The sequence below is a fragment of the Thermobia domestica genome, chromosome 3 (assembly GCF_964235325.1).
Source record: "Thermobia domestica chromosome 3, izTheDome1.hap1.1, whole genome shotgun sequence".
NCBI classification, from domain to species: domain Eukaryota; kingdom Metazoa; phylum Arthropoda; class Insecta; order Zygentoma; family Lepismatidae; genus Thermobia; species Thermobia domestica.
The window spans coordinates 284,033,017-284,045,969 of NC_137456.1; the positions used below are offsets into that span (position 1 = coordinate 284,033,017).

General features: G+C 37.6%; 1 protein-coding gene across 10 annotated transcripts in view; it reads right to left on the bottom strand.

Annotated features, from left to right (window-relative positions):
- LOC145681100 (uncharacterized) overlaps positions 1 to 12,953 on the bottom strand; it is a 1,004,875-nt gene that overhangs the window by 756,839 nt on the left and 235,083 nt on the right. For all 10 annotated transcript variants that reach the window (XM_081752504.1, XM_081752499.1, XM_081752503.1 and 7 more), the window contains one exon: positions 6,285 to 6,479. In XM_081752504.1, coding sequence (XP_081608630.1) covers positions 6,285 to 6,479 — 195 coding nt within the window. The remainder of the gene's footprint in view (positions 1 to 6,284; positions 6,480 to 12,953) is intronic.

Consider the following 12,953-nt stretch of genomic DNA (forward strand, 5'->3'; position numbering starts at 1 on the left):
AAGAGTCTTTACAAGATCGGTGGCAAGAAGCTAAAACAAATTTAAAAAATAAAGCTCAAAATAAATTAAATCAGGTGTTGGTAGGATCTGGAAGAAAAAAGTGGTGTGAAGCGGATAAAAAGATCCAAAGATATTTTTGATTGATTGATTATGGAGCAAAGTGATAGTTTTTATCTCACACTTCCTAGCAATAGTTCTATGGGATATTTTCCTTAAAATACTCTTGCTTGTTATACTACTAAATTATATCATCCTATTGTACTGGAGAAGGGAGTGTGGGAAACAGCTGTTGTTGAAGTACATTATACAAGTTCATTTCAGAATGTTTCCAAATATACAAAATAATATTTATTACCTTATCATGAATACAAAAAGCTGGAACATAACTAAAATCTTACCACGACACTATTATTATGTTGATGATATTCTATCTCAAATTAATCATAAAAGTGATATATTAAATTTACAATTAAAAGTTAAAGCATCAGTAAAACGAATTGAGGTTAATAGAGTAATAAAAGATCAAGAGAAGCATACAGAAGTACGCCTATCTCCTGAACTAGCCAGAATACTAGGGTTTGATCATATACAACAAGAAGATATTGCAGTTGTGCATCATGCTCGTTATCCACCTGATTTACAAAAATCGCTACCTACACTTATATATATTTACAGTGATATTGTAGAACCACAAATGGTAGGTGACACCATAGCTCCATTGTTACGTATTATAAATACAAATATTACAGAGCATGATATTAATAATGTACATATTTTTGACAATCCTCATTATGTGCCCGTGCAACGTAAACAATTTGATCAAATTATTATTGATTTAAGAGATAGTACAGGTAATCCACTTCCTTCCCAATATGGCAGTGTATGTGTAAAATTACATTTTCGTAGACGTAATACGATGTTGTAAATTTTACCATCTGTAAATATTAATAGTAAGAAATATTCAGTGTGAGTGTATGAAATCAGAATTAGATTTATTTGCTGGTTTACCCACTTAAACCAGTATTATTGGTAATAAAATAGTTCCATATAAGCCTGTGGCTTCAATATCTGATAATGTACCAATAGAATTTGTCCCCCCCGGTCATGGGGATGACTATATGCACTTACCGCACACAATGTTATATATTAAAGGTAAAATTACTAAATCAGATGGTTCTAATTTAACTTCTGCCGATAAGAAAATTGGTCCTGTAAATGATTTTCTCAATGCAATGTTCAGTCAAGTGCAATTATATTTGAATAATCAACTTATTTCCTACTCTACACATACATATCCATATCGATCATATATTGAAAAACTACTAAATTATAATGCTAATGCTAAATCAACGCATCTTCAAACATCAATGTGGTTTAAAGATACTGCAGGTCATATGGACAGTGTGGCCAATGGTAATGTAGGATTTAAACAACGTTTTCTTCTCACTACTTTAAGTCAGTCATTTGAATTATTGGGTTATATTCATGCTGATATATTTAATCAGGAGAATTTTTTACTGAATGGTGTACAACTGCGTATTAAACTAATTCCAGCTGAACCTACATTTTGTCTAATGGATGACGCAGATGCTGATGGAAAGGTTTTAATTACAGATGCAACATTGCTTGTGAAAAAGGTTGATGTATCACCAGCAGTTAAAATAGCACAAAATAAAGTATTACAAAATCCTAAATTTAGAATAAAATATCCTCTAACAAAAGTGCAGGTGAAGACAGAAACTCTGCCACAAGGAATTATGGATAGTACACTTCCAGATCTGTTTTCAGGCATCTTGCCTAAACGTATTATTATTGGGTTTGTTACTAATACTTTCAATAGTACTTATCAAACAAATCCATTCAATTTTCAACATTTTAGTATGTCGTTTCTTACACTGTATGTTGATGGATCGTCTGTACCATCAAAACCATTACAACCTGATTTTGATAAGCTATATATACAAGCATATGCTACGTTATTTACAGGTCCAGGTATTTATTATTCTAATCAAGGTAATGATATTTCACTTGCCGAATATCCTAATGGTTATACTCTACTGGTGTTTAACTCCCAAATCTAGCGCTAGTGCTGCATTTCATACTAGTCCACAACGGCAAGGAAGTGTACGTTTAGAGGTTCATTTTAAAGAAGCACTGCCATCTCCTGTAACAGCGATTATTTATGGTGAATTCTCTTCAGAATTAGAAATTGATTTCCAGAGAAAAATATATATTAATTAATTTTTTTTAAAAAATGTTAAATACAATTGAACTTTATGAGGCACTACAACAAAATTTACCTAAAGATCATTTTATTGGTGTATATGCTGCAGATGAGTTACCTCTGTTTATTCATACATTTCCAGCCGCCATAATTATAAACATTGATTCTAGTGATAAGCCTGGAGAACATTGGGTTGCTGTTTATATATCTAATATGTGTGTGGGAGAGTATTTCGATAGCTATGGTATACCTCCCTATATACAACATTATATAAGATTTTTAAAACGAAACTGTCTGTATTATACATGGAATAATAGACGTATTCAAGGTGATTTATCTCAATTTTGTGGACATTACTGTTTTTTATATCTAGCATGTCGTGCATCTGGTTATTCACTGCGCGATTTTTAAAACAAATTCTCACTTACCACTATTGATGCTAATGATATTATGCTTTATTCATTTATGGGAGTATGATGATGGTGGTGTTATTTTTTTAAACTCCGCCATTGCCGGTCCCAAGCCCTGGATGAGAAAGGAGGAGGGTTGGGGGTTGCTACCCCCGTAAAAGAAAATAATCTCTTCTATGTTCAATTAGGGATGGAAAAATGAATACACCCTCATTATTATTACATAGTTGTGTGTTCGTAGTCTTATGTTAAAATAGGGGTGGAAAAAGTGATCATCAAAGAGAATGAATACACCCCTAAAATGACTATCTTTGCTATGTTAAAATATTGGTCGGAAAATAAGCTCATAACAGAGAACGAGTCCAAATTTATGCTATGTTCAATTAGGGATGGAAACGAATACATCCCTGCTATGTATTCTTTGCTATGTTAAAATAGGGGTTGGAACCCTGCTATGTTACGTAGTCTTACGTATTATCTGCTATGGTAAAATAGGGATTGAAAAAGAGAACGAATCTTATGTATTCTCTGTATTGTTAAAATAGTGGTTGGAAAATAAGCCATACTCTTTTACTAGTTCTGCTATGTTTCAATAGGGGTGGAAAAAGTGATCATAAAAGATTATCTGTTCTGCTATGTGTTCGTGTATTCTCTGCTAAGGGTTGAAAAAGTGATCATAAAAGAGAACGAGTCCACCCTAAAATGGAGGTCGTAAAAGACTGTGGGTCGACGGTTCAAATAGGGGTTGAAAAAGTGATCATAAAAGGGAATAAATCTTATGTATTATCTGCTATGTTAAATTAGGGGTTGAAACAAGTCTTATGTATTATCTGCTATGCTATGTGTTCATAGTCTCCATGTATTCTCTGCTATGGGGTTGAAAAAGTGATCATAAAAGAGAACGAATATTATGTATCATCTGCTCTTCTGTGTTCGTAATTTCTGCTATATTAAAATAGGAGTTGGAAAAAATTATCATAAAAGGGAACGAGTTCACCCCCTAAAATGTTCATAAAAGGGAACAAATACACCCCTAAAATGGAGGTCGTAAAAGACCGTGGGTCGACGGTTCAAGGTGCTCGATTTCCCAGGGGCTCCTGAGTTGGCCTCTTATGTTTTAATATGGCCCAGATCGATCCATTTTCTACTACTTACTCGAATTCGAGACGTCTCGATATTCGAGTCGAGACAATGTACACGCACACATCAGCCAGAACACTGACTACCTACCTATTATAGAGAGCTGGCTTTAATGCGAGGCTGAGGAATTCAGATTTGATTGACAAGTGCCCCAACTTCGTCACCAAGAAACGGTCACTCGACGGTCGTGGGCAGGGTTGCCAATGCGTTGTCAAAAAATTCACCTAATACTCACTTAATTCAAAGAGTTTATGTAAAATATGCAATTTCTATCGGAAGTTTTTTCTTTTTTAAAAAAAACGTCATTTACAAATTTGCATAAGCAGTTACCGTATTTGGGTACATTTTTCATATTACTCATGTTCTATATTTTATAACCACACGCGTGGCGCTTCTCTAGCTTCGCTGTGTATAGTTTGCTCTCTCTTACGCTGTGAAGGCATTGTAAAATGAATAATAAGCAACAAAACCGCACCCACAACAGCACTCAACAAATAACCAACTCACACTAACTCTTCAGAATGACATTCACGTGATAATTTTCTACCCCTGGCAACGCTGACACACAGGAGGAGGGTGAGGGAGTGTCGCAAGAGTCAGGCAGAAAAAATGTTGAAATTTTTCCCCCTCTGCCTCAGCCCCCGCTGGTAAACAAGCTAGCTCCCTATAATACTTGTCAGTATGTGCACCTTTGGCACGGATCACAACGGCAACGCATCTTGGCATGGACGCAATGACCCTTGGTAAGTCGCTGAAGAGAGCTGGCACCACATGTGCACATACAGTTTACCTAATCCCCGTAAATTCCGGGGAGGAGGGCGATGCGCTCTGACGTCCGTTCAATCACATTCCAGATGTGTTCGATTGGGTTCAGATCCAAGAGCTGGAAGCCCAGCACATCACTTGGAACTCTCCCAGATGTTCCTCGAACCACTGCATCACACTCCTGGCCTTGTGACATGGTGTATTATCTTGTCGAAAAATGCCACTACCGTTGGTAAACATAGTCTTCATGAAGGGTTGTAAGTAGTCTGCCAGCAGTGTGCGATATGCCTCGGCCGTCATGGTGCCTTGCTCGAATATGTAATGTACAACAAATGTTACATTGTATATTATCCGTAACTCGTGATATGCTGCAACACATTACAGCCTCGAAATAGTTGGGGAAGCGAATAATCCAGAAGTTAATGTAACCCTATTGCGTTCATGGGAACGAAAACACAATAATTATAACTATGCTAAATTACTATAGATTGCTAATTGCTTAATCAGGGAATTTATGAAGTTCACTTTATCGCAATATTTTTATACGAACTAGATATAGGCTACGGATAATAGTTTTATACAAACTAGATAATCAAATATTATATTTGAAGTACAACAAAATATCACGACGTTAATTATTAGTTTAATTAACTGAATTGAGCTGAAAATTAAATCTTGATCTCAAAAGATTAACTAATAAGTTTATGCGTTCTGTACCTTTCTAAAGTAATAAATGCTGGAATTGGTTTCAAGGCTGTTTCTGAGTTAATACTTTCTTCAAAATAATATTAAAAATTATAGTAAGATTTTCGAGACATTCGAGTCGAGTCGAGATTTTTACGAGTAGTCTCAACTCGACTCGTTTCTCGACTCGAAAATTCGAATCAAGAAATACGTTTCGACTCGTCTCGAATTTTATAATGTCTCGACTAGAATCTTGACTCGAATTCCAGTCGAGTCGACATTTGAGACATGTCTCGACTTGTGCGCATTCCTAACGAGCATGATCTTCAACATTCATCTCATCATGTTAAAACTGCTCAAACGACTCGAAAACTTGTGTACGCTCACAGCATCCTTCTTGAACGCCTGTTAAAGCATTTGGTAAGCTTCCGTTGCAAGCCAGAAGCAAATTTTCTAACATAGTTTTTGTTCCTTTAACTTCCTCATAACGATTTCGCAGACGGCAAACGAGAACAGTTGAGAGAACATTACAATCAAATATCAATCTCCAATGCAGACGCCGCTTGGACAACTGATTTGAGGTCTCTACGTACTAGACCTACCTACCTAATGAAAAAACTCTCTACTACGCCTAGGAACAGCCGCGCGCTTTCAGTCCGTTTTTTTTAGGGGGGATGCTCCCTCGTACATAATATTTCAAGTTAAACAACAATTATTTACGCACAATGGATAATTTCATTAACTATTAGGAATTACATTTAATACTGTAGTGTGTAAAATAACCTACTTCGAAGAACACCCTTTTCAAAAACCCAAGCAGGGGCAATTGCCTGCTCTTGAACTCCGCTGCGGGCGCCAACATTAACAATTTTTCGGCATTCCCTCTTACAACTAGTCTTAAAATACATTGAATTACAGAACAAAATCTAACTTTTCTAAACAAATCTAACAGTTACACTACAAACAAGTATTCTTAAAACGTCGGGATAAAATATTAATAAAAAAGTATCTTAATTTTCAGAAAGTAAAATTATGTAATAAATTGAGGATAGTGGTTTTACCTGTAGAGAAGTGGTAAGTTCCTCTACTAACAACCTAGCTTCTTGGTTTTTCTTTTCTTGTTCACGGTATGCTAAGTCTTGGAGAGTGCTTTGTTCTTTTAACATTTCAATTTCAGCTCTATGGGCATTCAGTGTATCTGTCAATTCACGCTCTTTTTGTTTCGCAGCATCCAAGTTTCCATTCGTCTGTTGAATCTGTAAAGTACAAAAAAATCCCGAGATCAAAATTTACTTATTTAGAAGTTCAAGGGGTAATTAGCGTGTAAGTATTCAGCCAACATTGGTAGGTAACTCATAGGAAATTTAAGATTTTCAGTACAATACAGTCCTCACTTACACAGAGACATCAAAAAAGTAAAAACTTAATATATAGTATTTGTGTACTGTTTTGAAGTTGAAATAGGAAAACAAAACTGAAAAATTGTTATTTTTCTAAGTTTCATGAACAGTAAATTCCTTAAAATTATTGTACTTTGTGCACAAATGCCTTAGTCTATTTTGGCAAAATTCGGAAGAAGAGGGAGGGTGTTAAACGGAAGTTTAAAATCATGTTATTCAATAGAGTTTATTAGATATTGGATATTTAATTGGGAAAGAAGAGTTTGTGGAGGAATCCAAACACTAGAGGACATTTGTCTTCTTTCCTTTATTGCTTGTACGTACGTCTATATAATGGACTTTAGTACTCTATTGCATTAATATAGTTATTAGACTGGTCATTTTATCTTGTATGCTGTTACGTTGCCACTAAACACAGAGACTGACTACACTGCAGGTTTTACAACATGAGTGCCATCTCGTAGGAAACAACGGAACTATTTTAAGATTGAACTTTTTATTTCTGTTCTTCCCGCTATGCATCAGAAACTATTAAATTGTGTTGAAGTGTTCTTTTCCTTTATTACTGAAATAAATAGTTTTAAGGATTCCTATTTCACTAATGTTATACAGCATCCCCATGTTCACTTTTTGGATCAGAAGTTCTAATATATTTCAATCAAAAATTTTCTTGCAGGCCCTATATCTGGAGAGTGGAGAACTACATAGTATAGTGTAGACAAACTTAAGCTATCAGTTGAACTCACAAGGGAACTTTTTCTGCTGTCACACGAAATGTGGAACGAGACTATGGTCAATTGATTTGTGTTAGTGAATACGAAAATCGATAGGCGGGAAAAATCCTCGATCGCAACCGTTCCGTACTTATGGGGGAAGGGTAGGGACACTGACAACGACACACGTTGTAGATAATGAGACGAAATATGGAGCGAGCTTGATGAAAATATGCGTAGAAGCACAACATATACTACAAAGTGACATTATATTCGACGATACTCTAACAAGTGAGGGCATAGGCGTAGCACATAACGACAGAGGAGGGGTGGGTAAGTGCAAGTAAAAATGGTTTTACAATTGAGGAAAACGGAGAAGCAAGACGTCAGGGGAATGGTACAGTAATAATATATGATCAAGTAATCAATCACAAACTACAGACAGCTTGTAGACGACACCGTGAAGCAGAAATGGAAGAAAGAGAGCTATGAAGAAGATTGCCTGTAGGGTCCGGACCTCCTCTCCTCGTAATGTCCGATATATATATATATATAGACTGTTGTATACATGAAGGCATTCATTTTCATATGTTTATGATGATGACATAAAAGTAAGACAACAATGTACGCTTCTATATGAAAGCACTGCAAAGTCCAATACACCACTCACTATACATTGAAAGATCAGTTCAGGAAGGTGGGGGCCTTTCCTTTCTCCTCTCCACCCATGTACTTGACCATGTCTTTGATATATCACTATGCTATTCCCCTCAAGTCCGGCTCGTATGTGTTCATACCTTCTATGGAACTTTTCCCCTATACTATACTCCACGCTATTCGCCCTCCTCTGTCGTTACGTGCTACGCCTCTGCGCTCACTTGTCAGAGTATTGTTGAATCTAATGTCACATTGTAGTATATGTTTAATTGCGTTCTATGCATATTTTCATCGAACTCGCGCCATATTTCGTCCCATTATCCACAACTTGTTGTGTTGCCAGTGACTACTTTTCCCCCCATAAGTACGGAACGGTTGCGATCGAGGTTTTTCCCGCTTACGGATTTTCGTGTTCACTAACACAAATTGATTGACCATAGTCTCATTCCACATTTCGTGTGACACCAGAAATAGTTCCCTTGTCAGTATGGTATGCTTATTCCGTAGAAAATACGAAAACTCTATTTAGGAGCCCGTTCAAAAATGTTTTCCCCCTCATCCAAAAACTAATTATTGGCCAGGATTGCAATGTTTTGATACATTTTTAGTTTCCCTAAATTTCTTGTTTTACATTATGAAAACAAAATGTAAATATAGTTGGCGACTTAAATGACGAAGGGCGTTCATCAGGGAAGGAGTCCAGACTTTCGAAGCCAAAGAATAGAATATACCGACATGAAATTCTTTAATATTGGTGCTGCTTTATAAGGGACTATTATTTCTGTATAAAGCCTGGGTTTTCCTGTTATGCTATTTCAATTTATTTTTCATTCTTTTATCCTAGATTGTGCTCAACGAAGTTCGAGTGGATTTTGAACGTACAAAAAGAAAGGCGATAAGATTAAGCAAAATGCACCTGGAAAATCAGAAATATACCCCATCTACAACTTGTCTCCAATATTCGTTGAGTTGATTTTGAGTTTTACGTCCCGTTCAGCAGCGAGGCTATATGAGACGTGGACCTACTGATTAACGTGGAATCCGAACCACATGAGCTCCCGCCGGGACATAATAATAGAACTCGGCAGAACGTGAACCAAAGTTGTCATCCAGTACGTTGATTACCTTATCGAGGATTCAAAATAGTGCTGTTCAAATTTGAATAATGCATTAGTCAAATATTTGTTATTCGATTAATTGTTCGGATAATGAATAATTATTCGATTAATTGTGCAACATTAATTCTTCTGTTACGTTACATTCCCTGATTTCAAATGTATATATTGAATATTTATACAGTTCACGAGATTATCATGAATCACACAACACAATTATGCACTTTTAATATTATATATATATATATACAGGGTGGTTCAGTAATGTTGGACAGTCCTGAATAAATCGGAAACCAGAAGAGATATTAGCAAGAGTGTGGTGGATCCAGATACTTGTGGAAGGGGGACGTCTTTTGAGGTACCACACAATGTTACCAGGTCAACAGTGTTGCCAGCTCAGTACAAAGTTGTATTTTTTTAAATAGAACATATAGAAGTTTATGCCATCAAAAGAATTAGTACAGAATGTGAATACCAACAAGCGAAACCGCACCTGTCAGTGTTGCCAAATAAGGAAGTTATAAAGCTTCAAAGAACAAGAAATTAAAGTGTCCGTAGGGCAAAACTAGCAAAAAGGCAAGAAAAATAATACTACGGAATGAAAAGGAGTAACAGAAAGAGTAAACCAAAGAACGCACAGCATCCAGTGAGTAACAGGGTTGCCAAAGCAAAGGGGAAAAAAATTGAAAATTTTACAGTTGCTATAGGAGGAAAAGTGCCCATATGACATAATGCTGGAAACACCATAGAAAGTCTATGTAAGAGTCAGGAATCCTAATCGCGTTTGTTCGAAAGCGATATCTCTAACCGTTTTCGAGATACACCAAAGGTGTGCGGGGTTTGCAACACTGCATAATTGATTTGACGATTAGACCCGTGTAGTTCTTACATTTTGTTGGGCGTATCATTTTCATTACTCGTTCCTGTAGTTTGGAGGGCGAGGGAATTATTATGCAGTGTTGCAAACTCCGCACAGCTTTGGTGTATCTCGGAAACGGTTAGAGATATTGCTTTCGAACAAACGCTATTAGGATTCCTGAATCTTACTTAGACTTTCTATGGTGTTTCCAGCATTATGTCATATGGGCACTTTTCCTCCTATAGCAACTGCAAAATTTTCAATTTTTTCCCCCTTTGCTGTGGCAACCCTGTTACTCACTGAATGCTGTGCGTTCTTTGGTTTACTCTTTCGGTTACTTCTTTTCATTCCGTAGTATTATTTTTCTTGCCTTTTTGCTAGTTTTGCTCTACGGACACTTTAATTTCTTGATCTTTGAAGCTTTATAACTTCCTTATTTGGCAACACTGACAGGTGCGGTTTCGCTTGTTGGTATTCACATTCTGTACTAATTCTTTTGATGGCATAAACTTTTATATGTTCCATTTAAAAAAATACAACTTTGTACTGAGCTGGCAACACTGTTGACCTGGTAACATTGTGTGGTACCTCAAAGGACGTCCCCCTTCCACAAGTATCTGGATCCACCAAATTCTTGCTAATATCTCTTCTGGTTTCCGATTTATTCAGGGCTGTCCAACATTACTGAACCACCCTGTATATATATAATATACAGATGGTGATCAGAAAAATGGAAACACCTGAACGAAATTGCAACTTACCAGGTTAATATGGTGTCGGGCCACCTTTCGCCTTCATAACAGCCTTGATGCGACGTGGGATGGAGGCATAGAGGTCGTGAATGGTAGCAAGTGGAATTTTACACCATTCCTCGCGCAGGGCATCGGCCAGTTCTGTGTGAGAGGATGGAGGTGGAAATCGTCGCCGGAGTCGTGTTTCCAAGACGGCCACAAATGCTCAATTATGTTGAGATCTGGGGATTGGGAGGGGCCAGGGGAGGTGTTGAACTTCACCCCGATGTTCCTCAAACCACGCTGCAACAACACCAGCTGTGTGAATGGGTGCATTATCATCCTGGAAGATGGCGTCATTGTCCGGGAACAACATCCATATCATAGGATGCAAGTGGTCTCCTAAAATTGCGACATAATCGTTGGCAGTGATTCGTCCGCTAAGTGTGACCACAGGACCCAATGAAAACCATGATATGGCGGCCCACAGTATCACCGAGCCGCCGCCATGTTTCACAGTTGGGCGGAGACACTGCAGATCATAAGCTTCTTTGGGCGTTCTCCACACATAAACACGGCCCCTGGTTGGGAATAGGGTGAATGATGACTCATCCGACCATATCACACGTTTCCAGTCCTCAACGGTCCAAGTTGCATGGTCGCGGCACCATTTGCGGCGTGCGAAAGCGTTATGGTCCCTGATGAGCGGTTTGGCCCGTGCAACACGACCCCGTAAGTTCATGTCATGTAATTCGCGGCAGACTGTGATTGTCGAAACAGGGTGGAGGAGGTGCTGATTGAGTTCCTCCGTCACTTGCTCCGCAGTGGCACGACGGTTCTGCGTGACAATGCGCTTTAATACCCGGCGTAACCTGTCACTCATGATTTTCTTCCGCCCACTGTTCCGCTTCCCCGATGTGGTTTTCCCGTGTGTTGTGTAGACAGTCATCACCTTCGACACTGTCCCACGCGACACACCTAACACAGTAGCCACTGCCGTCACACTCACTCCACATAACCGCGCACCAACAATTTGCCGTCTTTGAAAATCTGAGAGGTGTCCCATTTTACACTACCTCCGTCTGCTACAGCCACTGGACACTGCTGTTCCACTGCGCCTGACGTAGTATGGAGACCGACGCAACACACCACCACCAGAGGTCCGGCGCTGCGGGCGCCACGACATCACTGCGAACCCATATATCTGACGTGTTGCCAACTAAAGGTGTTTCCATTTTTCTGATCACCATCTGTATATATATATATATATATATATATATATATATATATATATATATATATATATATTCACTTCCAACATATACCGTGTTTGTCACATTAAAATATACATTCGGTCTTTACAAGATGTATCTTCGTTCTATCTATCTATCTTAGTTACCGTAATAACGAAGTCAAACAGATAAACAAGTCGTCATAACAACGAAATTAAGAAATATTTTGATACGATACAAATATTTAAATTCCTTCTTTCTATTTTTCTTCTTCTTCTTCTTCTTAATTGCTTGTGCTTTTAAAATAGCACTTTTGCCCGTAAATATGAACAATACTTAGAAAGTACATACAAAAATAGACACTATCGTTGTAATTGTTCGATGAAAATGAATATTCCAATAACAGAAGGAAAAATATTTGAATAACGATTCGAATAACGAATAATTATTCGAACTATTTTACCAGCACTAGTTTGGAATCGTTACCACACAAACTGTTGTCTAGTACAATAGTTCCTAACTTTTTTTTAACTAACAACACGCTTTAATGAACACCGATGATATCAGGAAACACCTGGTTTTTATAATTAACATGATTCTGGGGAACCAAGCCAACTTTGGAGGAGCACAGTTACCCTAGTCTCGGCACGATCAACACCCGTGGACTCAAAACCAATCTCTTCTAGTTCTACATGTGCATTCATGGACAAAAGTTGGTTTCTATTTACCAAATATTTTATTAGGTATATTTCGAAATTAAAGTATGGATTAAAAGACAGTTTTGATTTTATACAATGTTACACAACCTAGGTGAGGAATGTTGACAAAGTCTCCCATTGTACAGCTGGCATGATTTTCCAGTATCAGGATGGAACTTTTATTCATGGATATATAAGCATTTTTCTTTCTGCATATGCAGAGTTCCTTGTGACTAAGCGGTTAGCGTGCGCGCCTTTGGTGTAGGAGACAAGGTTCAATTTCCAGCGGGAGCTCATGTGGTTCGGATTTCACGTTAACCAGTAG